The sequence below is a fragment of the Phyllostomus discolor genome, chromosome 2 (assembly GCF_004126475.2).
Source record: "Phyllostomus discolor isolate MPI-MPIP mPhyDis1 chromosome 2, mPhyDis1.pri.v3, whole genome shotgun sequence".
NCBI lineage: Eukaryota > Metazoa > Chordata > Mammalia > Chiroptera > Phyllostomidae > Phyllostomus > Phyllostomus discolor.
In genome coordinates this window covers 64,783,375-64,804,044 of record NC_040904.2, presented here as the reverse complement: position 1 = coordinate 64,804,044, position 20,670 = coordinate 64,783,375, and the positions used below count along the sequence as shown (strand labels likewise).

The 20,670-nt window shown below is 33.9% G+C and overlaps 1 protein-coding gene across 18 annotated transcripts in view; it reads right to left on the bottom strand.

The window, feature by feature from the left end:
* ROBO2 (roundabout guidance receptor 2) overlaps positions 1 to 20,670 on the bottom strand; it is a 1,287,372-nt gene that overhangs the window by 127,007 nt on the left and 1,139,695 nt on the right. For 13 of the 18 annotated variants that reach the window (XM_036017926.1, XM_036017925.1, XM_036017932.1 and 10 more), the window contains exons 6-7: positions 4,540 to 4,667; positions 25 to 36 (exon numbers count right to left, since the gene is read on the bottom strand). In XM_036017926.1, the coding sequence (XP_035873819.1) occupies positions 25 to 36; positions 4,540 to 4,667 (140 nt within the window). The remainder of the gene's footprint in view (positions 1 to 24; positions 37 to 4,539; positions 4,668 to 20,670) is intronic. The other 5 variants (XM_036017927.1, XM_036017930.1, XM_036017934.1 and 2 more) reach the window with 1 other exon arrangement.

Genomic DNA, 20,670 nt, shown 5'->3' with positions numbered 1-20,670 from the left:
ATGGATAGAAGGATGGCTACTTACCAACAGGGCGAGCTGTAGACATTACAATGGTGTGGTGAGAACATAAAAAAGAAATTAAAAAAAAAAGAAAATTATCAGAATGCGTGATGTGTAATGTTACATTTAAGTATGGACAGTAGAGTGATTTCTAGTCACAATTCCACTAGGAATAGGATGTCTGAGTTTGATAAAATTGAAAGTTATAACTGTAATTCTAAGAAAATAATTATTTTGCATCCCAGGATTAACTATAAGCAATTTGACAGATTTTATGTAAAGTCATATTGTCATCACTTATTATAGTTATAAATTCAAAGATCATTTCAGAGTTAAACAGCCCTGTAGTACTACAAAGTTAAGAATCTGATGAATATAACTATTCAAGTCACAGACTAGCAAATGTCATGTCAATAAAAGAAGGCCTCACTGTCTGATTTAAATAGCAATTGGATTTTAAGCATGGTTAGTCAGAACCATTACAGAACTACAGAAAAGCCCCTGATGCTGCTTTTCAGCCAGTAATAAGTTAAGATCACATCACTTTTCATCCCTGGACAGGGTGGATGAAAATATAACAAATAGGTTGGAACATCCTTAGAGATTTCAACTGAGTAACTCCCTAACTACTGTTAAGCTTTTTCTTATTTTGGCAGACGGCAGGAAACAATGACTGACAAGTTGATTCTTGTTCACACTGAGAATGGCGTTCAGGCTGCTTCTTCAACAAATTATTGTTTTTTATTATACTGTAACTTTCAATCACTAAAATCAGTAGCAATAGGCTGCCTCTATGGTGAATGCACAGAAATTGTAAGAGGCACACGTAGGCTTAATGATATTTTTTAAATGAATATTGCCAAATCTACTTAGATAATGAACCACTTTATATAAAAGCAATGGACAAATAGAGAACATATGGTCCCATTATTGAATTGAAAAAGAAATATATTTAGTAGCATTTAAACTTTTATAAAATCTTACATTAAAAATATAAATTTATTTGACAAGTGTTTTACCTATATCCTACAGAACGAAGTTCTAGTATGTATAAATCGTGACCCCAGCACTGGTGGGGAGTTTTGTCTTAATGCTGTCTCATTGGGTCTGGTGAGATACATATGGCCAGTCAAACCATATTGCTAGGCATTCATTCACTCAACAAACATAGTACTAGCATTGTGCAATCTCTGAACAATAATAAAGTTTTTTTATGTGAGATCCATGGTCTTATAATATTCACAATTAAAAGGGGGGAGATTAAGATAATTCAAAGAAGAATAAAGCAATTATAGTAGCAGTATGAAAATTCTAACAGTGTAACTCTTATGTGCTTCATAGTCTATGATGGGTTTACTATAGTAGCAGGAAGAGAAGTCTCCCAATGCACAATTTCTTCCTTTCTTTCTCTTTCTCTCTCTTCCTCTTTCTTTTCCTCCCTCCCTCCCTCCCTCCCCTTCTTTTCCTTTTCTCTTCTCTTTTCTTTCTTTGGTTTGGAGGACATATAATAATAGCAACCAAAAACAAGACAACAAACTAACATTATACAATTGTGGCTTATTCTAACTGATACTATTTCTCTTAATTTTGCCAATGTCCAGTAGACAAATAACTGTCTTTGATTTTTGAATTTACATTTTTCACATGCCACCCTAAGCAGAATCTCAAACATAATGTTTCCTATATATAGAAACAAAAGGGCATTTTGCATTGATATTAAAAAGTGACAAAGAAGAAGCCAAGGGGAAAAATCATTTTTTAAAGAAATAACATATATTTCTCTTTCACTTTGTCTAGGGTGGTTTAAAAAAATGAGCATTTATTGCCCTAGGAGCAACATGATTATTCCAACAAAACCTTAATTTATGCAAAGCCAATTTGAAAAATTGAAAAATGGGGAAAATTGTGTTTTATAAATATGTAGTTTGTTTTAATGCATTTTTGAAGCCAATTAAAAAAGTTCTGTTAGATTTTGAATTATTTGATTAGAATATAAATGCTAGGTTTGTTGTCTAACATTTTTAATTTTATAGCTTATTTTAACCATAGTTTTGAAGAGGAAAACTAACCACTGAATAAATCGCTCTTTCAGATTTTGACTATAAAACTTCTTTCCCCAATTGGCTAAAGGGAACATGATAAAATTTTAGCAGAAACATCACAATAAAATCTCTTGTCTTTGTTACACAGCAACATTTCATCCCGAAAAAACAAACAAACAAAAAGAAACCCCAGCAGGTGAATGTTTTCAAAATCAGCAAATTAAACTAAACTGTATCCCTACATTAAATTGATGAAAATAGATGTGGCCTCTTGGGTCAGTTGACCCTGGTCTAATAAAACAAGCCAGAGAAGGGCTGAATATTTCCTTATGTGCATAGAAAAATGAGCCCAGGAAAAAAATATGTTGTAGATACTATGTTTTTTCCTTGTTAACCTCTTAGCATGAGAAATCCCAACTGCTTTTCCTAATGATAAAAATATTTTTTAAAAATATTTTAGTCCATTTTCTATTGTATTATGGAGACTTTTTTCATGTTGAGGTTTCAGTGTTAAAAGAGTCATAAAAACATACGACACAGATTAATTGTCCAATCCAGGACACGGGGCACAGATTAGGGAAGAAAACATAGAAGGTTTGCCGATTTAAAAAAAAAATCGTATTATAAGCAAACAACTCTTTCTATTAGTTTTTTAAGTTAGTTTCAAAAGTCCATGCATGGGGAGCATGCTTTGTTAACTGAAATATTAAACCTGAAACTTTCAACAAATTATGAAAACAATTAGCTGGGAAAGATCTTAAAGCAAACAGACCACTTGAAGTCTCATTCATGCAGGCATTCAAGTATGAAGGAACCCTGCTGCTTCTTCAAACAAACAATTCCTCACATTTTCTCACCATTTGTTTAGTCAGCAAATATTTTTTGAATGGAACATTTCTTGGCTGCTTGTTTATTTTTTTCCATTTACTTCAGAAAAAACAAACAAACTTTGGGGGAAATTGGGTCAAGTGAATGTTTTTGCAAAGGACTGCCTAGAGAAAAATAAACAAATATATGTATAAATATAAATCACCTATGGAGAATGTAGGTTAAATATAGTAAAGAGGGTTACATAGGCTCAGATTTTGACCACATATAATCAGTATGTATATTCAACTGTTCCCTGATCATAGCTGTTTATCATCTGATATCTAATGAAGAATGAATATTTTTTCAAGCAACTTCCTAGTCAATTTTGCCTAAATTTGTTTTATATCTCAGTCATATCAAAAAGGAGGAGAAATAAATTAGGTTGAATAGAAATGGAGCAATTGGAAATTATGGAAATCACCAATATTTTCCAGGTAATCTATATAGAATGCATATGTCTCCAATTAGTTACCTGGAGGAAGGTAAGGTTTTTTTGCTTTTTTTTTTTTTTTAACGATTTGGTGCCCAAGTCATAGATCTGACAAAAATAATTTTTCTTACCAGATGGAGGATCACCAATACAAATTCCTCCACATATTTCTCTTAATCTTAGGAAAACTTCCAGGAGCAAAGCTGTGTAAGAGTAGAAGGTGTGACTGAACAGGGTGAGCTGTAACAGACCCGGATGAAACCACCCAACCTTATCAGAAAGGCTGAGAGGAGGAGGCATCGGTTAGGGTAGTGGAAGAAAGGTTGAAAGACTGAGCAGGGATGTGCTTGCCTGTTTCAGTTTGAAGTTCTCTGATAGAGTAAACAATGCCGTGGGTTAGAGTCTATCTGGCGAGACTTAAGTGTGGTTGTCTAGATGGTACTGCCTGGTACCTTGGGCTACGTAATTTACCCATGTGGATCATGGACACCACCTGGAACAGAGTTTATTCATTCTAGCTCACTGCAGGGTTAAATAATGTTTTCTTTCACTTAGAAGCAATTCCAGGGAGTTTATAAATGAACAGTATTCCATGACTGAGGAAGTGCATGACACCTAGAAAGTGAAAGTTATTGCAGGAGAAGCACTGACTATTTCAATTATTTAAGGCCGATGAACTTCACAAATCACTCTCTAAATCAGATTTTCTCAATGTGGGAGCTCCTCTATATCCATTTTTCACTTTGGAAAGCAGTGTTAGTTTTTTCCTTTTCAAATTGCTTTTTGAATGATGAAACAAAAAAAAAAGACTTTCAAAACAGTACTCTGCTAGTATAAAGTGACAAACTAGTAAACAGAAAAACAAAGTGCTTTTGAAACTAGTGACATTTAAAAACAGTAAATAGTTCAAAGAAATGGAAATATATAACATTAGTGTATTATCAATTTTTAAGATTTATTTAAAAATCACATTAGCTACTATTTATTGTATAAAATTAACTGCTTCAAATATCATCCATTTGAACTAAAATTTGAAAGTGATTTTATTTCAATGAATAATATAGTAGACACAAATCTAGGCATCTTAATGTAATAATAAAACAGTATAACCTATTATTTTGATTGTGAGTTTACTTGCCCATTTAATCAAGTGTCAATCTGCTGGCTCAATTATATCATATGTCTTAGGTCTCTTACCTCGAACTGTGAGGGTAGCGGAGGCTTCCACTTTTCCAACCCGATTCTCGGCAATACACATATAGGTGCCTTCATCTGTGCTCAAGGCCTTTTTAATTCTCAGTGTGTAATCATCTTTGATGTCATACCTATGTAGAATATAAATCTGTTTTTATTAAATAGCTTTAGTTATAGTTAGATAACACTTCATTTTTCTACTATATTTTACCGGAAACAACATACGGTACACACACACACACATCATTCAGCCATAAAGTGCAATGCTTAGATTAAAGGCATTGCTAATAAGATCATTAATTTTATATGTGATTCTCCAGATGCTTTATTACCAATTATCTATTTTTATATATGTATATAATTTTTGCCACTTCCAAATTATGAAATGCACTGCTAGCACATTTTTTGGTAACCTTTAGACAATAAAGAAGTAGTGTATATTTGCTTCTTCATGAGTTATAGTCTATCATTTTATGTTACACTGGGTTCAAATATGATTTAATTTTTAGGTATCTTGAATATAAGATAACTCAAATATTCGAAGGAGAAATTTATTATCTTAATTGTTGGCAAATTGACAAAACAAGCATTGGCTGCAAGAGTTAAAAATCAGTGATTTTTATTTAATTAGCAAAATTAACCCTTAGAACACCAACCAGTATCCCTTCAAGTGATTCTAGAATGTATACTCTCAGCTCTTTCCCAAATGGGTCATGGTTTCTCTGCAACAACAATTTATTTACTAAAACTACATATTTCACAAGCAATTAGATGTTACATATTTCCACTGGTCCAGTAAATGGGGCCTTACTTCTTGTATTTTGCTTTGGATAACTGGTATATGCCCCATAGTAGTCTCATTGATGCTTTACACTATTACATTAGGTATTTGGAGAAATGTTCATTTCCCCCAGAAAGCAAATATTAACTGAGTAATATGCAAAATTATGAATCATAGTTCCCTACATTTAAATACTTCTTTACAATTCAGAGCAGAGTTTAATGATTTCACAACCATAAATGACAAAGAAAATGCCTATTTCCAAATACCATTTTATAGAAGACGCTAAGAATGTTGTGAGTTACAAAGAGACTGTGATAATATCTCTGCAGCAAGTACATTTATTTTTTAACACAGAGCAATACACCGCCTTGTTGGGTGTGTGTGCTCATTGTTCTGTATGCGTGTGCAATGGGCAGGTGTGCATGTCTGCATTTTGTGTTGTTTCAAAAACTCCAGAAACAAACTTCATCAGTAGTTTGCTCAGTATTAATCTAAGAGAAAATGTAATCCTTGAAGGTTCATAATGTGTTTACTAACATATATGCATTTTAAAATTAGTCTTTAACTGAACAATCTAATGGACTTAAATTTTGTCCTGATTTGTGCTTAGCCTTTTTTAAATAATTGAGAAGGAATTTTAAATAACTAGAGCACACACTTTGATAAAAACAAACAAACTACTTTTTGAATATGGTATAGTATATTTAATCAACATGTATGAGGTATCATATGACTTTAATTTAAAAAAAGACAAAAACGAAACGGATAAAAAAACATTACTGGTGAGGAAATCTTTACAGAAATCGGGTGATTCTGATTGTGAAATCTGCCAGTCTTGGCCTTGGATAAAGGCAGGCATTGTTGCCAGGTTTGATTAATGACAGTGGTACAATCGTGCGCTGACAGCCCCCACCACACAGATACCTTTTTCCCTGATATGAAATGCTGCTGAAAAATGCAACCCAATCAGATCTGGCCCCTGGACAACATGTGCTATCATCACTGTACCGTGAATTGAGATTGATTGGTAACCAGCTGTGACAAAGTGGGAAAAGAAGCTCTGGTTTTGTGTTGTTTTTTTCCCAAAGGAATAAAAAAGGAAAAGAAAACTAAATTGTGTCAAAACCATTACCATCTGTTCTGCTAAAGAATAAACAAAACAAAATAAATTTATTTTAATACTTAAAACAACAGCTTATATGCAAGGTTTGTTTGTGTGTGATCTTATACCTAATGAATAATCTTACAAGTATTTCAAAAGAGAAAATATTTATTTTTTAAAGAAAAGGAGTACTGTATTTTATAATCACTTCCAAGGTTAAATGGAAGGATCTATTTTGTTTCTTCCTCCTAAAGAAACTTTCTCTTTTGAAAAGATTTCCTATAAATCTAAATTTACTTTGAAAATATCATACAACACTTGAAAAACTGTAAACTTTATAACATGATCACGTTTCATACATTTCTCTTACTCTGCAATCTCTGATGCACAATAATCTTCTAGGGTAAAAACTTCTCATGATTTCCTGGCTTTTGTAAAAAAGCTAATTCAGCTAATAATTCAGCTAATTTAGGGATCTCTCCCTCCAAATCTTCCACAATAGATACAGAATTTGGAAGGTGAAAAGAAGGACAAAATAATACACTACAAATTTTATTACAAAGTGGAATTTTACCACGTTCAATTCAAGCCTGCCTATCTCCTTGCCTTGTCTGGATTACCTGAGAGCCCTACACTAATACAACTTCCTGAATGGCTGTTCTCATCTCTAAAGCACCTTCATCTTTCACAGAAGAAAATTTATTTTCCCAACACTTTTAGTTTTTGAAATCACCTACTACTTCTTGCTATAAGATGCCTGGCTCCAATTCTAGAACAAGTGTTTTGACTTAGCACATAAAATTTTATTGCGTATCTGCTTTATTAATCATTAAGTTGGCCAAAGGTAAAAACTATGAATTTAACCAGGAAACATTTAATGCCTATGCAAGTAAATATGTCTTCTTTTTAGGGAGACTTGAAAAGTTTGTTTTCAATTTTCAAGAGACATGCACTCAATCCACATAGCTGAAAATTATTTTAAAACTTTTAGACTCTTTCAGAAAATAAATGTTGCAATAATGGGCAGTCCGAAGTTCCATAATTCAATAAAAATTTAACTATGGGCCTTTTAAATGAAAATGTCACAAAGTTTATTGCCTGCTTTAAAAAGAATAATTTTAGGATAAAAGTCACATTAATCTTATAAAAGCATTCATGGATAATTAAAGACATAACCTTAAACTGCTTGATGCCACTGGATTACAGTGAAAATGCAGACACATCCATTTACACATCGGTAATGATGCATATTTCAGTTGGTCAAAAATGTACATTTTAAAAACACACAACTTTGAATCAAGGCACTCTTCTATAAAACATAAACTTTTCTGGAGAATTTAAATCTTTTGCTTGTTTTGAAAGCTGGAAATAGAAAAAGATGCTCAATTTTCCTGAAACGTTTTTTCTGCTCATGGTTTTTCCAACAAAATCCTTACACAGACAATATTTGTTATTAAAACACACATAAGTGCTTCTTGGCAACCTAAATCTCAGGTGATATTTTCTTAATCTTTAATATTTAAGCTGTATCCTAAAGTTAAGCTCTTAAATCTCAACTGAGGTCTGGGGCCTTAAAATAAGCATTATCGGCCTTAGTATTTTCCTGGCAAAGGAAAACTGAGTCAAGTTTACTATATGCTATAGCCAACTTGTGTAACACCCTTCTTTTTATCTACAATTATAATGCAGACTAATGTTTACCATTTGGGTAAAGGAATCTTTACCTATTCTTTCAGGTTTCAGATTGCAAGCATTCTGGGCAGATCAACTAGGAGCAGTATAAAAGGACAGATATCCTTATAAAAAATAAAATTAATGTAACATTCATTGAAAAAGGAAAGGTCATAAAAATCTTGGAAGATTAGATTTGTATGGAAATAATAAGAGGCAAGGTGGTCTCTGAACAGAATTCGCTGTTCTGTTCTGAAAGCCTCTAACTGAAAACCAAAGTGAAACTTGAATGATAAGGGCATTTTGGCTTTGCCTTAAATATCCAAACAATACTTTAAGCTCCCTTGTCTTTCCTTAAATGCTATCATTTTTACCTCCAACCCTTGTCAGGCTGACCTATAGATGGAAAACCCCTCTACTGTGTCTCTTTAGCACAGCTGAGACAGCAGGATAATTTTCCAACTAAAAAGCTAAAACAAACAAGCAAAAAATATGTTTTAAAACATCCACAATAGGGTAATAATAGTTGACTTAACAAAGTGCAGATTTCAGATCACAGGGTAATTAGGCCCAAGACCACAGCCAAGGGATCAGGACACCCAGCACCTTGAACAAGAACCTGTCTCTGGAACTTGAGCAATTAAACTGAACCGCAGCTGAGCCCTCCCAGAAAGGCCAAAGCATCCCACTCACCCCAAACTGAAGTGCCTGCGAGTTACTATCACTGCAGGCTGTGACTATCTTCGGGATGCCCCTGTCTCTGCCATCTTCTAACCTATGGCAGACAATGGAGACTCCAGGGCTTAATTCTCTTGACAAATTAGTGGACAACTGTGAAGTTCACAGCCTGTTGCCCTTAGTCACCCCGTTTCCATCTTCTCCTGTTATCTTTTTCTCTCATTTTCACCTTCTCTTTGTTATATCAGAGATGAGTTTCATCATCTCTGATATAACCTCTCAAAAAATGTTTGTAGTCACTTCCACAACATTTTTCAATCTGCCTTCTGAACTACCTACTCACGCTGATTTCTAAAACATCCTGTCTCCCTTTCTAAGATTTTTACCCTCCTGTCCATGCCTTAAGGGGAATATGGCTCTTCCCAGGGGTTGGTGGAAGGGTGCATGCAGGTGAAAGCACACTCCCTGCCATCCCGAGTGGCTCCTCAGTGTCTGACACACAGTAGTTACTCAGCAGATATCTTTATATTGAGTTATTTATTCTCTCTCAAGAAAATAAAACAAAGCAAAATGCAACAAAATTATATCCCACTGAAGAGGCATCAGGTCATTCAGCTTTCAAATAGAAACTTTAGAATTTCTTTCTCTTTAGGAAATATAATGATTTATAGGACCTATGCTGTGTGGCTCTTTTAAGCATTAAATGAGTTAATAATTTTATTTAGAGTGTTAAGACTTGAACCTGGCATAAAGGAAATACCCAATAAATACCTCCTGAAATCTTCCATGACTGCCCTTCCCTTGAATCATATCTCCTCCCCCAGTGATACTGTCTCCATGTCCTGTGGGTCACTGTCTCATAGCAGGATCCTAGACCTTATCCTCAACTGGAATGTCTCTACCTTTGAAATCAAATGTCTGGGACTATAACCACAGATGTTTCCTACTGTCTTAATCAGTTTACAAACGGAACCTCTTCCTCCACTTCTATCAACCTTGCATCATCACTTCTTTCTCTATCCTACTTAAATTCTATGGTCCATAAGTCACTTGCCAACATCTTTACTTTTCTAGTCCCACTGCCTTTCTGGTGCATTTGCCTGGCAAAACCCCAGGTATTAATATATTGCTTTACTACCTCTTTATATCTCAAGAGTAGACTAATAAACATTCAATTTACCCATGACTGGCTCTCTAGAGAGAAGTCCTGACTTCCATACCTGGCCTGTATGTTCTCCTGTACTGGTTCTGGTCGCCTCTCCAGTCCCATCTTGCCCCATCATCTCCTTACACTCAATCCTTCAACTATATTCCAGAATTTGCAAGCTTTCTCCTGCCTCTGCATCTCTGCATGTGTCGTATCCTCATGTCTGGTCCCAAACACTCTCCCTTTAGCTAGCTACTTCTGCTCATACTGACACAGGATTAATTTGTTTAATGTCTGTCCACACCTCTTGATTTTAAGCTCCACAAAGGCTTGTGTTCACAGTTGTATCCTCAGAACTCAGTACTGTGAATTGAGCCTACAAGGCAGTCAAGATCAATTTGTTCATGAAGGAATGAAGGCTACATGTATGTAGAAGGAGGAAGATTATATTCTTTTCTCAGGATCAAAGAAAATGTCAAGTCTGTACAATGGAGAGGCTGCTAAAAACATGGAATGCTTTGAGAATTCAGAATCGCTTTATTTTCAAGTCTCTGAACTTTGATTCCATGTTTGTTTAAGTTGTATATTCTACTCATCATTTTTTTTTCATTTCAAAGCATTTTCGCTGTGTTCAATCTCTTCCAATTAACGATTAACACAATTAACACCATATTGCACAAGAACCTGAAGCAATCTCTACTTCAAAGTAGATACGAACTTAAAGAGAATCACCTTGCTCACACCTATCCTTGTTATATATATATATGGTTTAAGCTGGTAACCACATCTACACCTGTTGGCTAGATGAAGAAATTCAATTTTGACTAACAGCAGTAATAAAAAAGTGAGGTCTAAAACATATAAGATAAAAACAAATTTTAAGATAAAATATATATGATAAAAATTATATATATATTTGTCACTGATACTCATTTAATAATATCAAATAATTAATTAGAACTTTATATTTTTATCATCGACATGATATTCACTATTTACCTGACAAATAAAGAGTATTATTTTTTAGAGTAGACTATATATATTGTATTATTATTATTATTATTTTATTATAGGACAAAGACGTATCATAGAACTTTAGAGAACGTTTACTATCCCCCATAGTTATTCTGATTTTCACTAAATTAAATCCCTTAAAAATTTAGAGGTTAAATAGGTATGTGTATGTGTGTGTGTGTGAAGTACTTCTTCCTTCCACACTTGTATCAGATCAAATGCAAATCATTCTAGAAATATTAAGATTCCCTTTGGTTTATAATCAGAAAGGTATATTTAATAATTTTCATTGCTGTCCTTAATATGCAGCTATTTTTGTAATATTTTGTACTAACATTTAAAATATTATTCAAATCAGATGCATTAATTTTAAATACTTTTAAAATATCACAGGTATTATTTCCAATATTTTTTTTAACTAATTAGAGCATACAAATTTATATCAAAATGCAATTATATCGCAATTAAAGAGAGTGTATTGGAACAAATAAAGTGGCAAAAACATGTTAAATTATCTTTAATTTAGAAATAATTATTTTATTGGCTTAAATTAGTTTAATAAAAGTTGGTTTTACAATAGGACTAGGAATTGGAACATCACATTTGGAAAAGTGAATATATCTTACAGTTGTGCATTTAGTTAGAAATTAATCTTAACTTTCATTCCTTTTAAGAAAGGCCTTTAGGGATTAAATCTACAAGAATCCACAGAACTCACAGCTCAGACCTGACGTTTTCTGGCAGGCAGCTTCCACTCTTCTCATACTCTTTTGCATGAAGAATGAACTCGGTGCAATCAACACTACAATTTGGGATTTTTGGATGTGCCAGCCACTTAGTGGACCTGTGCTCTTTGCCGGACAAACTTCATGAAGTCTCCTTCATTGGTGCTGAAGGCAAGCACTCCCTGAGTTATTGGGATGTGGGGTGGATTCTGCATTATCAGAGGGATGTTTGGTCTGGATAGTGCTGTGAAAGATTCAAAAGGCTCTCTCCTTTTCCTTCTGCCCACAGAAACTTCCTTATGAAACATGCTTATGGAATAATTTAGAAAGTCAGCACAACTATGTAAGGGCACTTGTCCTCATTAAGTGTGCCACGTAACTTGTGGGTTGGTAGGTCTACGTGGAAAGGGATGTTCAGGCACTTCTCTGATAAGGAAATTCTTAACTAGTTTCATCAATTTGACAACTATGTAATGATCAGGGATTACTTTAAAAAATTCCCAGCCTCATATATTCTAGAACTATGCAAAAAAATACATTTATCTTTAGTCATTAGTGAAACAAAGGGCGGGCCTTCCTGTGTTCAGTGATGACATAATTATGTCACATCCAAACATGATATTATTTGTCCATCTTCACAGCTAAGGGGATAATAATAATAATAATAATAATATAGATTTTTATATTTGAAGTCTGTTTTTTTTGAATGATAGTATATTATATTTGCCCTAACATTAAAAGCTAAAACAAAAATTATATCAAATAGCACTCAGGTGATTATGCCCAGGTTTATCTTTTCTGCTAAATAACGGTTTCTCAACCTCAGCACTGTTGATACTTGGGATCAGGTTACTATTTGGTATGGAAGTTGTCCTGTGCATATTAGGATGTTTAGCACCATTTTTCAGCCTCTCCCCACTAGACGGACAGTGGTACCAGTTCCCCAAAGGTGGCAACAGAAAATGTTTCCAGCAATTGCTGAGAGTGGGAGAAGCAAAATTAGCCCCAGATGAGAACCACTGCCCTAAATAGGCATCTGGTGAGCACTGTGTTCCAGATATAGTGCTGGGTATTTGAGATTAAAGATAAATATGGCAAAAGTTTGTTGAGGAGACAGAAATAAATAATTCAATAATGATGAGATTAGCACTATTTTCTCTTAGTTACACAGAAATACAAAAGGAAACGAAACGAAACAAAACGAAACAAAACAAAACAAAATAGCCAAAGGCTGGAAAAAGTAAAACAGGGAATGAAGGGTTTTCCAGGACCAAAATGGGAAATGAAGCTCAGCTCTTCATGTTAGAGAGACCCAGTGTTGGAATCCGGCTTTGCTAACCATGGGTCCTGGGACCTTAAGCATGTTGGTCATTGTCTCTAAGCTTTGGTTTCCTCTTGTGCTAAAGAAGGGATTCATTTGTCGAGGTTGTTGAGAAGATTAATTATAAACTATGTAAATAACTGGTATGAAACCAGTGGGCTCTCAAGAAAATTACAGTTTTGTTATTTTAATATGATATCCTTTAAAAATGAATTATTTCAGTGTAGTTACTAAGAGAGTAGACTTTAGGGCCAGAGTGTTTGGATTCAAATCTCCCTCTACCACTTAAATTTGCCCCTCAGATTCCTTAGTTGTAAAATAAAAATTGTAAGAATAACTACTTCATAAGGCAATTGTGAAGATTAAATCTGTTACTTGCATGTGAAGCACTATGAGCCTTAGCTATTAGTCCCATAATTAATCAATTTTAAGATACACATTGTTCATATTTTAACATCTCTGAAATTAGAAATCCTTTTCAATAGATGGCATATCACAGTTGATTTGACATTTTTTCCTTCTCAACAATGAGCACAGGTAGGGTAGAATCTCACATACAATTCTACCTTGGATTTAGTGACATATGATATTATTATACAATAAAAAATGATTAGACTAAGCTAATCTTTTATTTCTCTCTTTATGAAATACAATACCTTTCATCCGGGCACTCATGTTATCAACCTTGACATTACTCTTAACCTCTCTTTTCCCATACACCCTGACGTACAATTAATTTCCAACTAAAAAATAAAGCTTTTCATTGCACTGCCACTTACATTATTAGGCATGATTTTGTATTCACAGGAAATATCCCAATATAATTCCCTAACTACCTTTTTAAACAACTCCCTACTATGTATGCCTACTCACAAACTTTCTCTACTCCAAGCTGCCCTGTAGATAAATATGAAGATGAACTTTCTAAACATAAAAACAAAGATACTTGTCTATTCAATGTGATTCTGTGAATTCTTATTTCATAGCATGCTCAGCATAAACAAATTACTTGGCACTAAAGGCTTTCATAATAAAGCCTGAACTAACAGTGCTGGCCTGAAGGGCCCCCCACCGCGCTGAAGGCAAACTGAACCGCTAACTGATGGCCTACATGTCTACAACCACCGATGTTTCCTCACGCTTCCACCCCTTGAAATAGTCTTCTCTGCAGTTTAACTTAAGGGGATTCTATTTTCCTTTCTGAATCCATCTCCAGTGTCACATGAAACTACAGATGCTTTTGCTTTCTAAAACCCCAAAGAGTCTTATACATCATACTTTTAATGTAGTTTGATTTAATAATTAATGGTATATGTATCTCATACCCTCTACTAAAATATGTAAGGACAAACTCATTTTTAAAAAATCTGTTGCAAAATCAACACATAGAAATGTTCAGTAAATATGTATAATTATTTTTGAAGTAATCATTGAAATATATTTCATTAGTCTACATTGGAGATTTTTATTATTCATTTGAGAGAACTGACATCTTGCTACAAATTATGTAATAATTGGAGGGTTGAAAAGCTATTATAGTAACTTTTGTGATTGTAATAGTCTTGCTCATAAGAATGATTGGCAACATTTCTACACTGACATCTTGTCAGAGGTCTATCTTATCGATCTACACAATGATTCACCTTCTCAGAAGGGACTCCTAGTACTGTCCTTTAATTTGGGGGCAAAGGTTCCGTGTCCCCAGCAGCAATCCCCCAATTTCTAAATATGTCCTTTTAAAACAAAGTTCCAATAAATGAATTTTATGTAATGGTAATTTCACCAATACTTGATTCTACTGTGTAGAGTGCATTCTTATAATACTTTGAAGTATTTGTTCTCCTTTTATCATCTTTGACAATTGCATCTCCTTCACGTATTTACTGAGATATAACCCTCATCCATCATGTCATTGTTATACGGAATCTCAAGTTATTCCCTGTTTTCTTTTCCTTTCTTTTTCAATTCATACCAGTTGAGTCAAATAGCTGGGTTGAGCAGCAACTTTTCCAGAGAAACCATTATAAGAAATAACAATAATAATAACAATAATAATACTACCACATTGGTAGTAAATATGAAGCTTGGAACTCAGTCCCATCTACCAATTCATAACTGTCCATAGAACTGTTGGTATCAAGAAAATAAAAATAACACTCTCAGTAAATTTAACTCTGCCAATATAAAAAAAGATAAATTGAATTATCATGCCTAAAAAATGCATAGTTCTAGATTTATACACTTGCACTATTATATTCTCTCAGCAAGCATTTCTTTAGCTTTTGATGTGTTTCCAGTGACTTTATTTTTATTTCTAGATTCACTGTTAAAAAGAAAAACACATGAATATATTAAGTTAAAATATTCTGTAAGGATAAAGATAGACTTGTTCTAAAAATTATTTTAATGGACAGTGGAAAATAATACTAATCCTATTTTTTATCCTATTTATTTATCTTATTTTTTAAAACATGCAAACTTATTTATATTTGATATAAAAATTTATACACGACTGAATACTATTATGATGATGAACACCTTAGAATCTTTAATATACACATCATTATACAGCTGCATTTTGTGAGTGTCTGACAGAAATATCTCAGAAGCCTTCAGAGCTGTCCTTTCCTACCTTCAGGTCCAAGCAGGGACTGGAGAAGAGCAGCCCCTCCCCCACGCCCAGCAACATGGGTGGTGTTTAAACGCATGGACTAGGGAATCAGACTTTGCCACACTTCCTCTCTTCATCTCTTATTTTTCTCATTTATAATACAAGAATAATAGTAGTGCTTACATCACAGCATTGTCCTAAGGACAAATATATTAATGTAAAATGCCTAGAACATTTTCTGATATAGAGCAAGTGCTATGGAAGTATAATTTACTAACATTATATTTTTAAAAAAGGCAAATGCAATAGAAACAGCTCTTTTGAATCGGTACTAGACTGTTGCAATAAAAACCTAAATAAACATTCAGGGTCAAAAATTTTTCTGAATAAAAAAATATGCCTGTATATATCTGACAAACTATATGGAAAACATAAAAAGTAATTGTCATTAGTAATGGGCTTATGTGTAATTCTGCTTTTCCTTTTTAGGCCTATCCACTTGCTGTTTTTATTCTTACTCCTATAAAAATGTATTATCATACTTTGTAACTTAAGTTGTTACAATTCATAGAATAGTACCATTTCATAATTAAAAGGGTCCACAGAAAATATCCAATCCAACTCACACATTATGTAGATAATGGACTCTGCTACTGAAACACGTAAATTATTTAAAATAACACAGTGAATTTCGGCAGAGCTGGGATAAGAATGCTGATCTCCTCAATTCTAGTTTATCTTGCAGCCCCACATTATAATTCAACTTAATGAGAATAACAGCAACAACAAAATTGATCAGAAATATATCTTAAGGGTGATTAAAAATTATCTAACTGCATCTAACCACAAATTGTCTTGTGAAGGCAAGGATTTGGGTTAATATAATCAATTAAATAACTTTTTCCTTTTTACATTTTGTTTGTAGTCAAAGTTAAAAACCCAGGTATGAGAGATGTCTTCAATGGTAAATATCCAGTATATCCACCTGTGGGCTAGGGAGTAACATGCAGACTGTCTCCTTGCAAGCCTTTGGATTGTTCTACAGTTTGGGGTAAGAGGTAAAATGTCACCCTAGTCCCTACCTCAGCCTAGCTGAACGCTCTAACATGTAACATGCCCTGGTCCCAACCTCTAACATGTCACCTGTCATGCTGTGATGGAAGAAGCACATCTGCTGTGGCTCCTATGTGGGACAACACCCACATGCCAATGACAGGTGGCACTCAGGCAGATCCTTGTGCTCTGCAAACTGGCACCTGATCTTGGCTTTGCTCTCACACAACTCAAGAGCTGCCAGTTAATGGACAGCAAAGCATCTTTGACTTCAATCATTTCATATTCCAAGTGTGTCTCAGCTTGTTTGTTGACCACTGGCCAGAGCCCAAATTGGATGCCAGTTCCTGCATTGTTCCCGAGCTGAGATTCTCAACAGATGGGCCAATGTAGTCACAGGACAAGGCAACGTGCACTCCCCACGGTAGGTGGCAATTAGTTTTGTGTTAACAGCAACTATTAGCACCTATTTGATGAAAACACAGAAAAAGTGCCATTTTGGCATCCCTCTAAAAGTTGCTAATTAATCCTGTTTGTAAACAAAATCTATATCTCCAGCCTCCAAAGGCAGTAACCTTGACCTGATGATCCAACTTTAGATTTTCAAAATGTCAAGACATTTTATGTGTGGCTTATGAAATTGGTCTAAAGATTAGTCTTAACAGTAATGCTATAATAGTATCCCCATAAAGTAATTCATAGTGTAGTGTTTCTTCCTGATGATCTGAAATTTTATCCAAAATATAAACTTTGTATGTGGCTCAAGCCCATAAATAATAATTGCATATTTAGGAAGCCCATTAGTTTCAAATACAGATTTCATGCTGGACAGATTCTATCAAGTCCTGGCCCTAAAAATCTATTAATATGTGTCTTTGGAAACTGCTTTAAGCTTCTGTTACCATATTCCTTAAATGAAACTAATGTTATGCTGGAACACTATTCTTTAAAATAATGAAATTAATGTCTGCAGGAAGCATTTAGAAGTGTGCATGGCAAACAGTAAATCCTCCAAAAGCATGTACCTTTTATCATTACATAATCTTCCTATAAAAGTGGTGATTTTCTTATTACCAGCAGACAAACAATACAGTGTAAGTGTGAAATTTGAAAGTGCCAACCTAGATGTTTTATTGCACTGGGGCTAGGATACAATATTTGGATCACATACAATCCCCCAGAGGTAGAAAAATTGGTGGCAACTCCCAGGCTTGGCAAACTGGCAGTAAAATTTATAAATGAATCTAAGTGATTTAAAAGCAAAATATATTATTTATTAAATCAATAATATTATATCTATTTCTTTAGAAATCAATTAGCCAAAAAAAGAGTATCCATAAAATTGTATAGTCTATATTTTCAGCCTTAAGTATGTTTTTTCTTGTAGTTACTTGTATTACTAATAAATGCCACCAGTCAGGTAATTTGCAATCCTGGAACAGAACACCTGTTCTGTGCATCCATTACATAGTGTTTACAGTGCTTGGAATTAGTTATATCATTTTAATAACACTTTGAGTTAGAATGGATGGCATAGTTATTCACCCCGTACAAATGAGTCAAAGCACAGGTTAATCATCAGTCCTGTCTCGTTGCTGGTCCATATCAACAGGATGTAAAATACAAAGAGCATAAATAGCTTCTTCAAGGTCACACTCCTAGCTACTGGTAGAGGAATCTGTCAAACATCATTTCCAGAACATGGGAGTGTAACTAAAAGGATAAATAATCAAAAAATGTCAAAACAACCCTAATGTCTAACATTTCTGACAATGGCCCAAATATTCTTTCTGCTAGTGGCTGCTTTATATAAAAACCTCATGGTAATTGTCAATGCAATACTATTTTTTTTTCAGACAGAAATGGCTAAGACATCCGTATAGCTGAAAAATCATGGAATATTCATTTACACTTTTCTTTATATTTGTGAATCTTAGTGACTGGTCCACTCTCCAGGTGTCACATATGATGTTGTATATATATTGCTTTTTTCCTGCTCTCAAATTTCCCCTGCTTTTTCAAAAGCCATTTTAATTGGCCAATCTTGACCAGTCAACCTAATCAGCGTGGTTATTTATCAGGAGTCCAAATTACCACATGTCCTTGAAGCCCACACTGTACGTGAAGAAGGCCCATCTCCTCAGCAGGGTGACGGGGTGCTGTTCAGCATGTCTGCGTCCCAGAAGCACATGCTCTAAACAATGGAGCCTCCAATCAATTAACACAAGAACGTTTTCCAGGGCTAAGTGGAAAGGGCCATTTAGTGTAAAAAGGGGGAATTATAAGTGGTTCTATTCAGTTCCTTTTCTTAAGGAATCATGTATTTAGCTGAATCTCACATTTATGAAACTAAGAACTCTAAAATGTCTCTCTTAAAATAGATTTGCACTTTCGAAAAAGGAATTTATCAGTGGGTTCAGGAAAATTGATAGAATTTTACACTATATATCTCGAAACTCTTATTCCTTAGTCTCTTTTCTATTTTTATGAAATATTCATGAATTATATTCACTATGGATAAGCCATCAACTGCATTTACAGTTTAAAGGCATATATAGGAATGTAAATGGCATATTGTATTTCCTTTCTTCTCTGACAAGCTATTATGAATATTCCTTTCTGTACTCTAGATCCTTATTAAGGAAGTTAGTGTCACTTTAGAGTTAGTTTAGAAATTAAATAAAAAGTAAAATAAGAAATACATAGAGCTAACTAATCATAATGTACCAATAATTACATGATTGATGGACTATGTTAAATCTCCTGTTTACAGACTTTTAAAAAACTGCTAATAATTAGGGAAAATGCAAACTGCACTAACCAGCATAGATAAGAAACTGCAATTATATTAATCATTCTACTTCTTACAGAAATTATGAGAAGGGATATTGTTCTTTTCCATCCTAATAAGCGACAGAAAAGAATACTGTAGTATTGTTATATTTCAATTCTATTTTATTTTATTTGTTTGTAAATTTATTATATTCTGTTTCTTTTATATTAATGTAATATAATACTTTTCATAGAACTTCAGTATATATGTATAAATATGGATTTTTTAAAATTTTGGTATAGTGATACTATAAAAGATCCCTGTGTTATCCTGGGACATGGACTAAGGTGGCAGGTATATTGAGGCAGTTATTATAAATGCTGGCAACTTCTATCAGATGAAACATTTTCTGAAAAGGTATGTTGAAGGCACTTCATCATAAAAGTTTAATTATATTAATTAGCAAAAAGCTCTTGATTTGCTTGAGAAAGAAAACTGGTACCCAAGGAAGAAACAATGATTACCTCAGTTTTGATTTTCTTAAATGTATTGAGTATGTAAACATTTGCCTACATCATCCAATCGGGTTAACATATAACAACAGCATATTTACTATTTACTTTGTTTAAAATGACTTTTTTCACAGACTGGCAATAGACTTTACAAACAGTATGAATGTAAGTAAATGCAAAAGTGTACCTTCTATAATTTAAACTATGGTTTAAGAAAAAAATACATACTTCTAAAAAATATAGTCATCATGAACTCTAAAAGGTAATTCTCCTTATCTCCTCATTTTGTTCCCCCTACTCACATTAAAAAATATTTTGTTATTTATTTTTAGAGAGAGGGCAAAGAAGGGAGGAAAAAGGAAACATCAATGTGTGGTTGCCTCTTATGAGTCCCCTAATGGGGACCTGGCCTGCAAGCTAGGCATGTGTCCTAACTGAGAATCGAACCAGAGACCTTTGATTCACAGGCTAGCACTCAATCCACTGAGCCACACTAGCCATGGCATATTTTCATATTGGTGTATAAAATCCTTTTCACCAAGATAAGCCAGTGTTTATTTACTTGAGCACATATATAGTGAGATCCTCTGGAAAAAAGATAATTGATATTTGACATGGTCTTGAAGAATGGGAAATAAAATTCTTTCTGAAATCTTCAACTGGGAAGTAATAGTATCTTATAAGTTTCTGTAAGCAGTTAATATTTCAATGGTAGTATATAAGAAATGAAGTCTCCTTGCTGT